This window comes from Phaenicophaeus curvirostris, chromosome 3 (assembly GCF_032191515.1).
Source record: "Phaenicophaeus curvirostris isolate KB17595 chromosome 3, BPBGC_Pcur_1.0, whole genome shotgun sequence".
In the NCBI taxonomy this organism is placed as follows: Eukaryota; Metazoa; Chordata; class Aves; order Cuculiformes; family Cuculidae; genus Phaenicophaeus; species Phaenicophaeus curvirostris.
The window spans coordinates 30,709,741-30,724,343 of NC_091394.1; the positions used below are offsets into that span (position 1 = coordinate 30,709,741).

A 14,603-nucleotide genomic window follows, 5' to 3' on the forward strand; every position below is an offset into this window, starting at 1 on the left:
TCGCTTTCAACTCCCGCCCCTCCTCCGTTTTAAGGAAGCGCGGGGCGCGTTCTGATTGGCTGCGGGCCGAGAGGGGCGTGTGCGGGGCGAGGCGAAGGGCGGCTGAGCGGGAGCGGGAGCCCGGGCTGCCCCGCGCCTGCGCCGGGGCTGGGGGTGGTGGGGCGGTCGCACCTGTGGCGGCCGCGGGGCGGGGCGAGGCGGGGAGCGCGGAAGAGAGAGATGCTGCGGCGGGCGGAGCGGCGGGGGTAGCCTGCTGGGGTGGTGGCGGCTGGCCGAGCGTCCTCCTCTGCGTGCCCAGCTCCGTGAGCCGGTGCCCGTGCCCGCATCCCCGCCCCGCGGCAGGAGCGATGGAGGAGCCGGGTGCGTGCGCCGCCGCCGACGAGGTGAATGACAGGAAGGTGGCTCTCATCACCGGCATCACCGGGCAGGTGAGAGCGGGGGCTCCTCTCGGGCCAGCGGATGGGGAAGGGGCTGCAGCCCAGGTCTTACGAGGAGCAGCTGAGGGAACCCGGGAGGAGCCTGGAGAAGGCTGAGGGGAGACCTGGTCGCTGCCTGCAACTGCCTGAAAGGTTGCGGAGAGGTGGGTGTTGGTCTCTTTTCCTAAGGAACAGGTGATGGAACCAGAGGAAACGGCCTCAAGCTGTGCCAGGGGAGCTTCAGACTGGACATCGAGGAGTGGCTGTTAACAAGGGCTTGTAGTGATAGGACTAGGGGCAATGGGCATGAACTGGAGGGGGGAAGATTTAGACTAGACATAAGGAAGAATTTCTTCATGATTTCTTTCACAGGTTGCCCAGGGAAGCTGTGGCTGCCCCATCCCTGGAGGTGTTCAAGGCCAGGTTGGATGGGGCCTTGGGCAGCCTGGTCTGGTGGGAGGTGGCCCTGCCCGTGGCAGCGGGGTTGGAATTGGATGATCTTTAAGGTCCTTTCCAACCCAAACCATTCTATGATTGTATGACTTTAGGAAAAAAAAATTCACCTAAAGGGCTTTGGCCACTGGCACAGGCTGCCTGGGAAGGTGGTTGAGTCACCATCCCTAGAGATATTTAAAAGATGGGTAGATGAAGTACTTAAGGATGTGGTTTAGTGGCAGGTAGGTATGGTTGAACTAGATTTCAGAGGTATTTTCCAACCTGGTGGTTCTATGATAGACAGCTGTGACTGAGGGGTGGGCATGTGGGACCAGTGGCCACCAAGGGCTTGGTGTGGTATGTTTGAGGAGCACCTTACTTTGAGCTGTAGATGTTGCCCCCACTGCCTGGAGAAAAACCTGCTTTGCTTGCCGCAGAGCATTCGTAGGCAGCGGTGACCCCCTCTCCTGGGGACACATCCCCACAGATGCCTGCCTGGCCCCTAAAGAACCTCATGATGGGGGCAGCTGACCTGTGTGCTGTCCCTGTGTCCCCTCACAGTTCGTGACCTGAAGAGCCAGCTCTGACAGCCCCTGCGGAGATGGAGAGACCACCTTGAGGCAAAAGGTTTCACTAGCCTCCCCTACATCTGGCCAGGGCTTGTTTGAACAGGGACAGGAAGTGGTTTGGAGTAGTGCTTTGTAAGTAAGAGAGGGGTGCATCACTCTATATTTCGGCTTTGAACTGTCTTTTAGTTGCCTTTACCAGGAGTTCCTAGGAAATCGTCTTGACCAAGATGAGGTGTGATGTGATCATCACTGAGAAAGGAAGCACACCTAGAAAAGACAGTACAAGGAGCCGGTGTTGGGACTTTTCATCGTGATGGTGTGAAGTGGTGAAGGTAGCAGCACTGTGGCACCAGTGCAGTTGTGAGACTGCTTGCATTTGTGTTTGATCCAAGCAGGCTTGTCACTCAGAGGGACTCTTTGTCACCTGTCTCTGATGTACTGGTCAGCCATGCATTTTCGGTCAGTACCTGCTTTATAACTGAATGGATAACAAATGCATCTCCTCAGGCCACTTCTTTTGTATTCTAGTCCATTCATTGCAGTCTCCACTTTTTCAACTGTGTTACTCATAGGGACAACCATGCTCTCAGAGTCCTGGGGCTTTGAGCAGAAAGTGCAGATGAAATGTGACCTGGGAAGAAAAATCACAGTCTCCCTTGGAGCAACTTCTGCATTGTGAAAAAGGATGTGCCAGTGGTGAGTTTTAACCTAGTGAGACCTGTCAGGAGTGTTGCTGTATGCAATTTGTAGCTTTTGCTGCTACAGTCCCAAGAGGTGGCTTGAATATTTGATTGGATTGTTTGTCTGTGCAGAGGTTTGCATTGTTGTGTCTTTGCTGGCAACTGGGTGCTTAATGAAAGCTGTTGTGGACACTGTTGTATTTGAGGAACACCTTACTTTGTCCACTGCCTGGAAAAATAGCTGCTCTGCTTGCACATTCCTTATCTCTTGGAACATGCTGAATGAATTCTGCTTGGAGTGTGTATTTTCTGTGTTTAGTTTAACCTGTTAAGTAGGTAGCATTGCATATGAAGAATTAATGCTTAGAATCCCAGTGAAACTGCTCTTTTCCTCTGTGGCTTGTGTTTAATCAGCGGTAGCTTCATACATGGGAGAACTTCTTCCTTTCGGCCATGACTTGTCCTTGTGCTTGCAGAACCACTTGGGAAGCGCTGGTGTGAGTTTTTTGAAAAGCCATAAGCACTAGAAAAGTACATGTCAAAATAAACATGTTCCTTTTTTACTCTGAGTCAATGTTAGTCAATGCTCTTTTTCTTGCTTTTGTTTTGTTATGGTAGAATAACAACATGACCTTTTGTTGTTTTGTGAGGGAGTAAATCCAGGCAATATAGTGTTACGGAAGTTTTCATGTTATCCGAGAGAACCAGATTATGCTTTGAACACTCACCTGCTGTTCATGTTTTGCCTCATTATATCTCCTCTGATGTGTTCTTAAAACACCTTTTGGTATGTAGTCTTTTGACAGGTTAGCACTCATCTGAGGACCAACCTCCAAGCAGCTGTTTGACGAAGAGGTGTAATTGTGTCTGAGAAGAAGGAAAATAATAATCTGTGTATACTAATGTTTTTACTTCTTGCTTGTTTTTAGCAAGAGCACAGTCAGAGCTTTCCCAAGAACTTCTTTGGTGCTGTGTGAACAGCCTTCCAATTCATTGACATAAGTACGTTTCTCTTCATCCAAGATAGTAAGTTAGAGGCCTGTAGCTACAACGCCCCAATTCTTTCAGTACTGTTTTTTTCTCTATTTTCAAAGCAGCCCTTCCACATTATTCTAATGTTTGTCAGGCATATTTTTAGCATTGGAGCATGTGGAGAACCAGAGCTCACAAAGGCCTGGGGTATCTGTAAGTTGGCCAGTGAGGTTGAGTGCTTTAGTGACAAGATGGTATCAACTTTTGGATTAGGATGGAATTTTTATATTGAGGGTAGCATCTTTTGAGGTCCTGTAGTCCTCCGTCATTTTGAGATCTGCCACTAGAAATCCTTGTTCCTGTTGTTGTAGATAAACTTTAAAGAAAGTCACCATAGTACTTGTTCCTGGTCCCTCTTTCATTCCCTTTCTTTGTTTCTACCTAATAGCTTTCATTTTATTTGGAGAGGCCTCACCCACAAACGGAAGACCTAAATTCTGTTGCTTACTGAGCTAAAGAGAGCTGGTCTGTTTCATGTTCCTCCCTGGAACTGGCATGCTCTCAAGGTGGGAGGGAAGCTTGGATCCCAAGCTATGAGGAAGGCATAGGTCACAATCAGATTATAAACTCCTGATAGTTAAGCTGGACCCCTTCTGCAGAAAATTTCTTTTAAAAGAGAGTGAGGTGGCATGGCTGCATTGTTAAAAGGAACCCGCTTTTGTTTGCGTGAAGCCAGCGTGCTCAGACTATTTGTTGAACTAAGGCCTTGTAGTGCATGGTTCCTGGAAGAAGGGTAGGTGGCAGATAAACAGTGAGATAATTGAGGCGTGACGGTTTTAGGCAAATGTAGAATTGTGCTTTTGTACTTGGAGTACTCTCGGGCTGAAAAGAAGTATCGACCATTCCTGAGTTGAGATGATGCTGCAGCAAGTACGCTTAATCAGAGTATTTAAATTGGATACCTAGTTTCATTTTTCAGAATTTCTGTGTAGCTCTGAACATCTTGATTGTTCACTTTTTCCACTTACAAAAGATGGCATTTTTCTTTCTCCTATGGTGGAGAAACAGTTGAGCTCTGGTAGGTTTGTATTTTACCAGCTGGGAAATTGACTGATGATGCAGCTTAACTGAAATGTACCATGGCACCGCTGTATCTTCTGATTTGTGGACTTATAATGGGATTCAGAAAATGTTACAGGATGCCAGAAAAGGATGGGCTATCTGCACAAGGTCTCCTGTATAGCATGTGTGTGGAGGCTGGTGCTATGTACCTGCTTATTGAACTTAGTGGTGTGGACAGGTTTTGTTAATTTCCTTCTCTTCTAGATGAAAGACATATAAGTACAGATTTTTGCAAGGGTGAATGAGTCACCAATAGGAAGGTGACTTTGTGATCTGTGCCAACTCCTTCTGTTATTTCACCAATATGAATGGTGAAGTCACAAAATAAAAAAATGCAGTGGTTTTAGTCTTGAACTTACAATGTCATTCTGGCTGCAAGGGCTGGACCTTAGTCTCACTGAAATCAAAGCAGATAAATGAACTTCTACAAAAAGTTCACTTGCAAGTGGGGTTAGAGTGAAATCAGTCCCATTCTGGCACTTGCATAATTGATAAGAGACACTAACATGTAGCCAGTGGCATTGTGTATTCCTTTTGCTCAACTGAGATTTCCCTTATCTCCCTTCTCGCAGCACTGGGACAAACCGCAAACGTTTCTAAGTATCATGTAGGTGTTGGTTTGCTGATAGGCTACTTGTAAGTAATGCAGAGCACTCTTTTCTCATTTAAGAAAAAGTGTTTTGAATGAAGCAGGACTGTTGTGTATATTAAAATGATTTTTTTTTTTTTACAAAACTAGAATGTGACTCTCATTAAGAGGGTTTTTCACATGCAAAATGGATGTGCTGGACTTGGCAAATTTTGATACCTTGAAGAATTACTCCATAAAAATGGGAGTTTTGAATCAAATACCAGTATAGCTTACAAATTTAATTCTATATATGGAGATATTTGTCTTATCTCTTGGAGACAATAATAAAGGATTGCTTTTTAACAGACATCTAGACATAGTGTCTAGACAAAGTTGCATTTAAATAACTGTCCAGAAATTCTGATTGCACTGCAATCAATATGATTGTCTTCTGTACGATGAGACTTGTGAGAATATATAGATGTTTGATTTCTTGGAGAAACAGCAAGAAATACTCTGCCCGAATCTAACTATGAGGTTATATGTTGATGTTTCTACTTTTTCCCCTTTAGTCACTGGATTATGAGCAGGGAATAATGTACATCTTATGTCCGGTGCTGTCCTGCTTTACTTGGAGAGGCAGTAAGGTAAGAGTTTGTAGTTCACAATCATTCAATGGGTACTTAGATATCTCAGTTTTGAATGAAGCAATGCATTAGAACTCAAGTGTCAATACCATACACGGCCAGAGGGTATTGCAAATTGTAGGTTGAGGAAGCAGTTGTGTTTCTGCCTTGTGACAGAACTTACAACAGGAATACTAGCAGCAGCTTCTCTTTCCCTGCCTGCAGTTCTGCCAAATTCAACTGTCCTTTGGCAAAACTTGAGGTAACAGCCTTAGAAGTTTCAACCAAACACTAAGTGTGAATAGGAGTGACAAGTGAGTATGCATACAGAGATGCAAAACCATTCTTTTTAATTGGTTCCTGCAGGTAAAATATGGGGTCTGTTTCTGTCTTTCTGCTATCAGAAGTTTAATCAGTTGCTTACAGCCTTGGTTGTTCCTGTTAACACAACAAATCCCTGTATGTATGTACTGCAAGTTTTATGCAGACGTTACAGTTCATAGTTTGAGAAAGCCAAACTGTATCAAGAGAAGGGGAAAGATTACTGAGAGTGGAGGATTTGCTGGTTTCAATTGCGGTCCATTTTTTACAATCTGTCTGTTGAAAGCGATACCACAGAAGACTGACTCAGTGGGGCAAACTACTAGTAATAAGAGAATGTGATTCATTGCTTAATAGTTAAAAAACCCGAAAAGTAACAAATAGCTGGTATGGAGTGTGACTATAAAACTCTTTGATGCTCTGTGCTTGAAAGAACTTTCTTTCTTGGTGAAGAGTTGTAAAGGAAATGGCTAAACTTTTTGGAAAGGCTATTTTGTTTTTTGTTTAACTGTTGTGGCCAAGTGGTGAGGTGGGAATCTTTGTCTCTGGGGAGTATAGCTTTTGCCAAAACTGGCTGAATTGTTAGCATCGTTGCCTTTTCATTAATACAAACACTGTCTTGGTTGAAACCATGTACTTGTTCAGTTGCTGTCCTGAGTAGCCAGAGTTGTGGTGAGTGAGAATTTCAGCTGTGTTAAGCATCCTTATAATTGTTAAAGATTTCAGAGATGTAGGAATGCTAATTTGGGCACAAACTGAGATACAAGAAACTTCATTTAAACCTTGAAAGGGTATATGTTGTTTGTGGGCTGTTTGTTTTGTTTTAAATGAGGAGGGTGGTCAAACACTAGAACAGGCTGCCCAGAGAAGTTATGGAGCTTTGAATACCTCCAGGGATAAACTGGACATGGCCCTGAGCAACCTGCTGTAGTTGACCCTGACTCGAGCCAAGAATCTTGAACTAGGTGATCTAGATATCCCTTTCCATATAAACTTGTATGATTTTGCAAGTCTTCCACACTATCAGAAGTGGAGGATGGCATAAGCAGCATGTTGAAAGCTTTGCAGCAAATGAATGGTGGCTATGGTGTGAAAGTCATGCTTGTCTAAAATATAATTCCAGCTCTTTCCCTTTATAGGATATAAATAAGGAGCACTGCTATCAACTTTCATCCAAAACTCTTGGGGAAATGGTATTTTATTAAAAAGCAGTATAGCAGGTGCTGAAGTGGGAGACCAGATTATTATCAGAAAGCATAAAGGTCCTAATATAGAAAAATATGCCTAAATTTTTATTGCCTTAGCACCTCTTTTGAAAGAAGGAGGGTTACCAGATAGTGTAATTCAGTGAATGCATTGACTTCTTACTAAAGCATTGTGGTTTGAGCTAAATTAGACTCAGTTTCCTTGACTAATTCAGTTACTCTAAGTAACTTCGTTCTCTGATAGCTAACTGCATGTTTTTGAGACAATGTTCTTTAAAAGTGATAGTGCAGGGCATTGTTATGCAAGAAGGCCAATGCTTATACTTTATCCCTCTGGTAACCAAGGCCATCCTCAAAGTGGTGGAAAAGGGTCACACCAGCAAGGAGGGGCAAATAGGTCAGGTGACCCTAAACTGACCCACAGAGTATTCCATCCCATATACATCATACTCAGTATAAAGCTAAGACATCATGCGAGTCTAGCCCTCTTCTGTGATGGCCAATATCCAGTGAGGACCTAGTCTGTCTGATTGCTCCTTATCCCCTATCTGTGTATTCCTGAATCCAGTTCCTGAGCTTGGCTCCCTCCTAGCTGTGGACCCATTCCCTTGTGTCTGCTCTACAATGTTTGTGGTGATGTATAGTCAACAAGGGATGTGGTGCGGGCGCGATCTCATATACTTTATTACTCTGTAATAATAATAATATTAGTTTCCAACCCACAGATCATCTTCCTCTCATTTTCCTCTCCCCTTTCCCTGTTTCTTTTGGGGGGAGGGAAGTTTGGGAGTCCAACTGCATGGTTTTAGCAGCTGAAATGTAGCTAAGCTGGGGCTAAACTGCGACACAAAGGAATCTGTAAGTACACAGTTCAATGCCTCAGTCTTTCATCTGTTCCATACTCCACAACAATATGTGCAGACTCATAAGGCTTTTGTCTTCAAGAACTGTGAGTCCAAGATATGGGTTGCTCTCTGTTCCTACCCAGAGGATCCCAGGTACAGTCCACTGCTTTTAAAAATTGTGCACTTAATGGTGGTGTTTGTGCATAAGTGAGCCAGAGCATATATGTTAGTAAAAGGTTTGGCTGATATAGGATTAGTTCGTGCCTGCAATGCATAAACTTCCACTTTTTTCACATCCTTCTACAGCTTTGCTCAGTGTTTGTGGCTGCAAGTGAAGTCTATTCCCTAGTTCCTTACTGGAGAGAAGTTCCGGTAACCTGGTTCAGCTAACAGATATTAAGTCAAGAACTACTGCAGGCAGTCTGATTCCCTGTGTTTGAACAGGATAAGTACAGGATGCAGACTGGAAGACTTCCTGAACAGCAGGTGAATTATAAGGTAGTGTGTTCTGTGATGTGTGCCTGCTGTGAAAGTAGATAAGATACCAGCTATGTTCCAGGAAACTTAAAACTGATAACTTCATGTTAACAGTGCTAAGATATGGAACAGTTAGAAACGTGGTACCACATTTGGGTTTGTGAATATGACTTCCTCCAAGCAACATTTCTCACAGAATTTTGTGATGCTCTGGGTGGCCACAGGGAGCTGTTGCCATTGCTGCCCCGACAGAAAAGGAGGGCAGAATATCCCATTCTGGCCTAGTCTTGTTGTTTTCTTTTGGTTTGTTGATTTGTATTTTTTTTTCCACTTCTTTATTTAAAAACTGGTGACTTGTCTCAGTGTAGACAGAACCCTTACTTCTCTATTTATTAAAACTTTAAAAAGTTGAAGCATCCTTTTTCTCAATGTACCCACAGCAAATCCAAACTGAAGAGAAAACCTTTTCTCTTCTGACTTCATCCTCTCTCACTAAGTTATTGGTATTTTGTGTTCTCCTCTGATTGCTTTCAGATCCTCTTGGCTACCAAGCTTTCTGCTCAAGGGAGTCAGTTTCTTAGAAAATAAATAGCTATGCAGAATGACGAAGAAAATGGAGTACTTGAGCATGCTGATGCCTTATGTGAAGAATTCATCAAAGGTTACCACTCTGATTCTTGTTAATCCAAGGAAGTTGAATAAAGTTTTTCGGTGTAGTTGTGATACTGGTATTTGTCCTACTAGTGCTTCCGGTTGCCCATGCCTTATTTCTCTGAGGAGTACTGAGACTTCCTTTGCACTAACCTGCACTTTCGTTTAGTTTGGGAGGCAGGAAGTACTTTCTCTATCTCTTGGTAATTTCTAGCATCTTATCCCACCTACTTCAGGTTTTTGAGTCTGGACTAGAGTATTGATTAATTATCTGTTATTACAAGCTTGTCAGCTTTGCTTCTTTTACACTGTTGCAGCACAACTTAGGCTTATTTTGAACAGCATGATTTCCTTGAAACAATAGGTGAACAATGACACGAACAAATGTGGTAGGTATCTAATTTCCTCACAGGTGTGTGATCTCTTGTGGTAAATGGTGGGATAAGGGGAGAATAAATGATCACCTACCTGAACTTGTGCAAAGCATTTGACACTGTTCTGCATGACATCCTTGACTGTGAATTGGAGAGATGGAGAGACATGGATTTGAGCGATGGACCACTTGATGGATAAAGAAATTGGCTGGATGGGAAGAGAATGGATTGAGAGCAGCCCTAAAGAGAAGAACTTGGGGCTGTTGGTGGATAAGAAGCTCGGCATGAGCTGGCAATGTACACTTGCAGCCCAGAAAGCCAGCGGTATCCTGGGCAGCATAAGAAGTGTGACCACCAGGTTGAGGGATGTGATTCTTGCCCTCTGCTCTCATGAAACTCCACCTGAAGTACAGCATTCAGTTCTGGAGTCCTTGGCACAGGAAGGACATGGATCTGCTGGATCGAGCCCAGAAGAGGGCCAAAATAATGTTCAAAGGGCTGGAACATAATGGCGGGCTGAGAGACTTGGGCTTCTTTGGCTTAGAGAAGAGAAGGCTCCAAGGTGACTGTATAGCAGCCTTCTAGTACATAAAGGGGGCCTAAGAGAAAGCTAGGGAGGGGCTTTTTATCAGGGACTGTAGTGGTAGCATGAGGAGTAATTGTTTTAAGATGAAAGAAGAGAGGTTTAGATTAGATGCTAGGAACAATTTTTTTATTGTGAGGGTGTTGAGGCACTGAACCAGTTGCCCAGAGATTTGCATGCCCCCTCCCTGGAATTGTTCAAGGCCAGGTTGGATGAGGCTTTGAGCAGCCTGATCCAGTGGAAGGTGTCCCAGACAATGTCAGGAGAGTTGGAACTAGGTGTTCTTCAAGGTCCCTTCCAGCCCAAACCATTCTATGATTCCATGAAATCTGTTCTTGCTACTTCGGTTGCTTTTTAGCCAAATGAGCAAAATAAAAGGTTTTTTGTTTTTAATATTTTTTGTCTCTTCCTGCTTCTTTCATATGAATTCAGTGATTGGTTTTTCAAGACCTCAGCTAAGGAATTCATTTAGGTCCTAGGTATATGAGCTGGGGGATGGAGTTCTGTCCAAAACTTTCAGTTAAGCAAAGCTATAGGGGGTGAGGTAAAAAAGTAGAATTCTCTCCAGTCCCCTAATTAATACTAGAAAGCCCCTATACTTTGTTCAGTTTCTAGGGTGTGCACAGAATTCACAATGTAAATCCATAAAAACCTGTTGTTGCTTGTGCTTTTTACAGGTATCATTAAGCTGTTGAACTTCCTCATGTGCAATGTAAATGTTGCAACAGTATGTCATTTATTTACAAATATACATGAAGTAGTATGTACATGAATTTTATGAATTTTATTTTATGAACTAAAAAATGTCATCTGACAGTAATAGCAAATTGACTCTAAGGACTTAATTGTAAACTGTCTTTATGGTCTGTTTGTAGTTAGTGCAGCAATAAGTACTGTTGAAGAGCATTTGCCCTGAGGCAACTCTGTTGCATTGAATAATGATAAAGCTTGCATCATGCAGTCAAATTCTTCAGTTAGAAGTTGACAATATCACAATCCCTTTGTATTGATGCCTAGCTAAGTCCAGCGATCTGGCAGGTATGTCAGCTGCAAAAAATATACTTGCCTTGGGTGTGGGATGCCATAGATCTTGGGGGTTTTTTTGCAAGGAGTTTCCAAGTAGATAATCTAGCTTGTGCTGCATTTGCTGTGCTTGAACACCTTTGAAATAACAGGAAGAAAATATGTTTGCTCTGAAAAAAATCTGACTAATGATTAAACATAGTAAGGTGCAATCAAATTTCATGAAAGGTTTCTGCAGGGCTTCGCTGTAGCTGTCATTTGACTCATTTATGGTTGCTTGGAAATTCTTCACAAAGGATAATTCCTACAGCTTGTTGTGAAATCTAATGCCGAAGGAAAACAATTGCTATGTTGAATGTCTAGTTGAGTACTTTCACTGTAATGAGAAGATACCTTGTCTCTCCATGTCTGACACCTGCATAGCTATTAAGTATGTGTCTCTTGGCTTTTTTACCTCTTCCAAGTTCCTGAGGAGATGGTATTCTTTGAATATGTTGTATCACATACACATCTCTAAATCTCTGTCTTCTCAGATAGTACTGAAGCATTGGGTGAGAGATATTATGTCAGGTCTACTGTAACTGTTCATAGGCACATAATGTGTATTCATAGGCACTTTGAGGGAGCCTTAAACCACCCAACCCTCCCACACCCTGCCAATCAGAAAACATGTAGCAACTTGAAAAGAGTAGACAGTTCTCTTATTTGTATCCTGTAATGTCTGAACCTATGCCAGAAACAGCTTGAACATACTTACCATTTCATGAATGTAAATAAGTCTTTCCCAAGGTGTAATGGTAAGTATTTCTAGAAGGAAATAAAGTCAGGCAGGGAATACTCCCAATATATCTATCTATCTATATATACTGTTCCTATATATACGCCTTATTTCAGATTATGCTTCTAGTTTGGTACACTGTGGTCCCTTCTGACTGCTACTGTAGTCACTACCTGCACGGTGCTGTGGTGGAACTGAGAAAAAGCATCTGGCTGTTTAGGCTGCTACTTGTCAAATTGTAGGCATGCTGTTGTGGAGCATGGTTATGTTGCTTGCTTTTTTCCTAACATTTGTGTTATGCATGCAGGATCTCTTTAGATGCGGTGCTTAATCAGTGATGCCAATGGTGACCTGTAGCTTTCTCTTGATCGAAATTTTTCTTTTAAGAAGACAAAGAACAGCAGCTCTATATTTGGCTGCTGGCTGGCATCTTTGCCTTCTTTGGCACTAATATCATTCTCAAAGAATAAACATTACTATGGAGCAGGTTTGTTTTTAAAATGTTGAAATTTCTGGCTACGCTTTCTGGATTTCACACAACTAAATAATTGTGGGTTTCATGTCAGTGTAACTTCTCCCATGATTACACAGTAATAGTCTGTCAGTTTATTCCTGCCAAAAATATTATGCTGTTTGTCTCTGAAATTAAAGCGTCATTAAAATCCTACAAGATTTATAGAATAAGAGATACAGAAGTTTTCAGACCTGTGTACAAGCTATTATTTTCTTCCATCTTCTAGGTGGTTTACCCATGGCAGTGACTTTGTGAAGTATATGTGTTTCATGGGAATGATGAAGCTGCTTTGCTGGTGCTGTATTGGCTACTGGTCAAGTGTTGCTCTGCTGAAGCCCCAACCCTTCAGTCTCTTTTATTTGCAAGTCCTTGATTTCCCTGCTGCCCATCTTCTCCCTCCTGCCCCTCAGTGTTTGCAGTGATGCTGGACAGGGCATGGTCTGTTTTAGGAGCTGGCTGGCATTTGAACAGCAGGGGCTCTGTGGTTGTAGTTCTCCAGACTCAGTAGCATACATCCTTTGGTTCTTGAAGGTGAAATAAAACTGGAGATTATTCTTGAAGATGTGAAGGCAATGAAGCTATAAAGACTTAAGTGTTAAACTGAAGTTTATGCCTTTGCCAGATGATTTTAGTTCAGTAGCTGCTGCTGCTATGAGTCTGAAAATTTATAGCTATAGTTTTGCTTCATGTATTTGACTCCCTTAAAATTTCTAAGGTGACCTGATATGCATTGAATGGGTGTTTATATTCCTATATTCTTATTGCAGCCCTTTATATTAGAATGTATAGTACAACTGTTTCAGTCCTTTTTCTGCATTTTAAAATGAGAAGGAGAGTTTCTTGCTAATTTTAAAGTTCCCAGTTCTTCAAGAAAAATAGGACTCTTAATACCGTGTCTCCAAAATGACACTTGCTGCATATCTTTTAGTAATATCCTTGTACTTTTGTACTCTTGCAGTTATACTGGTTTACAATTCGGTCAGGGTATAAAACACCATTGTGGAAACATTATTATGCTACTACTTTTAATTTGTGAAGTGTAGGCAGAATTTCAAATCATGACACCATCAGTTACTTCTCTTATTTAAATAGTATGAGGGATCGGGCTTTCTTAAAATTAGAAAGCAGCTCTTAAATGGGGAAGTACTGACTGCTAATACCTTTTACAATGCAATTCAGCTGTCACATAAACTGTCAGTTTTGATCACACCCCAGGATCTCATGTATATCTGTCTTGATCAGTTAAAGGGTTGTGTAACAGAGACTTGGCCAATTGAAAACAACCAAACCCTTAAGAATACTAAAATTGCCTGGGCAATAATGCTGCATTTCTTATTTTGATAAACTGAATTACATGTAAAATGGTATTTTAAATTATTGCTGATATTGAAATATTTCTGCTTAACATAGAGGTGTGCAAAGCAGGAAATGTGAAAGCACAAATGCTTTTGAAATATACAACTTCCTATCTTTTAATGGTGATGGTGTAATTAGTACTTGCAGTAGTGCACAAAAGCTTATAATGACACTGGTTAAGTGGGTTGTTTTTCTCACAAAGATGTGGTATGACTTCAAAATGTGATGGTGAACTTCCACTAATTGAAGTAATGTAATTTCATTTGTATAAGTCCCTGTTACTGATGATGGATTGTGTCATCCTGGGTGAGAACGTTCTTACTTAACTGTCTACACCTGAGCAAGTTGTCTAGTCAGTAGTTTCGGTGAGGACCCTCTATCTGATTAAGCTGTGAGTGCAAGCTCGTTTGAGCAAATGCAGGTGGCTGGTTTAGGATGATTGGCATTGTGAATTGCATGGCTATATGGATGTCTGCTCCGCTGACTGAATGATAGTTAACATGACTGCCTGATGGGACTTACGCTTGTGTTGCCCTGAGTAACATTTCACCTTGCATCAACTACTTATTTTATCTGGAGCATGCTACAGGAAACGCAAGGGTGACAGGATTTGATTACTGCTATTGTTTCTTCTTCCTCATAAGAAGTGCTTATAGTACAGTAAATGTGTGTTTCTGCAATTAAAAAAAAAAGTGCTTTTACAGGAATTGCTTCTGTGAAACTGTTGCTTTTGAGTTGATCTGAATAGGAATGGTGTTAGTGCTGTTCCCTTCATTCTCAACCCTCTAGTCTTTCTGTTAGAGGAACCAACTGACATGTTTGCTTTCCACCTTGCCGGGCCTCAATGATGTCTTATGTTGCTCTCTATCACGTGTGTACTGTGACTTTGATGTTAAACCATGCTTTCAGCCAAGAATGTAATGGTTTTGCTTCCAGAACTCTCTGGAGAGTTCAGGTATTTTTGTCCATTGGTTTACTGAGACTGTGGCTTTTTGGTGTAAGCTAAGGACTGTCCGTGTTCCCCTTGTAAAACCTCCCTATAATTACTTACAAATGTTGGCACCTACTGTATGGCTTGTGTGTGT

General features: G+C 42.2%; 1 protein-coding gene across 2 annotated transcripts in view; it reads left to right on the forward strand.

Annotated features, from left to right (window-relative positions):
- Positions 1 to 241: 241 nt before the first annotated feature.
- Positions 242 to 14,603, forward strand: part of GMDS (GDP-mannose 4,6-dehydratase) — a 421,560-nt gene continuing 407,198 nt past the window's right edge. Inside the window, exons 1-2 of one of the 2 annotated variants that reach the window (XM_069853596.1) lie at positions 242 to 428; positions 5,338 to 5,412. In XM_069853596.1, the coding sequence (XP_069709697.1) occupies positions 348 to 428; positions 5,338 to 5,412 (156 nt within the window). In that variant the 5' untranslated portion in view covers positions 242 to 347. The remainder of the gene's footprint in view (positions 429 to 5,337; positions 5,413 to 14,603) is intronic. The other variant, XM_069853597.1, reaches the window with a different exon arrangement.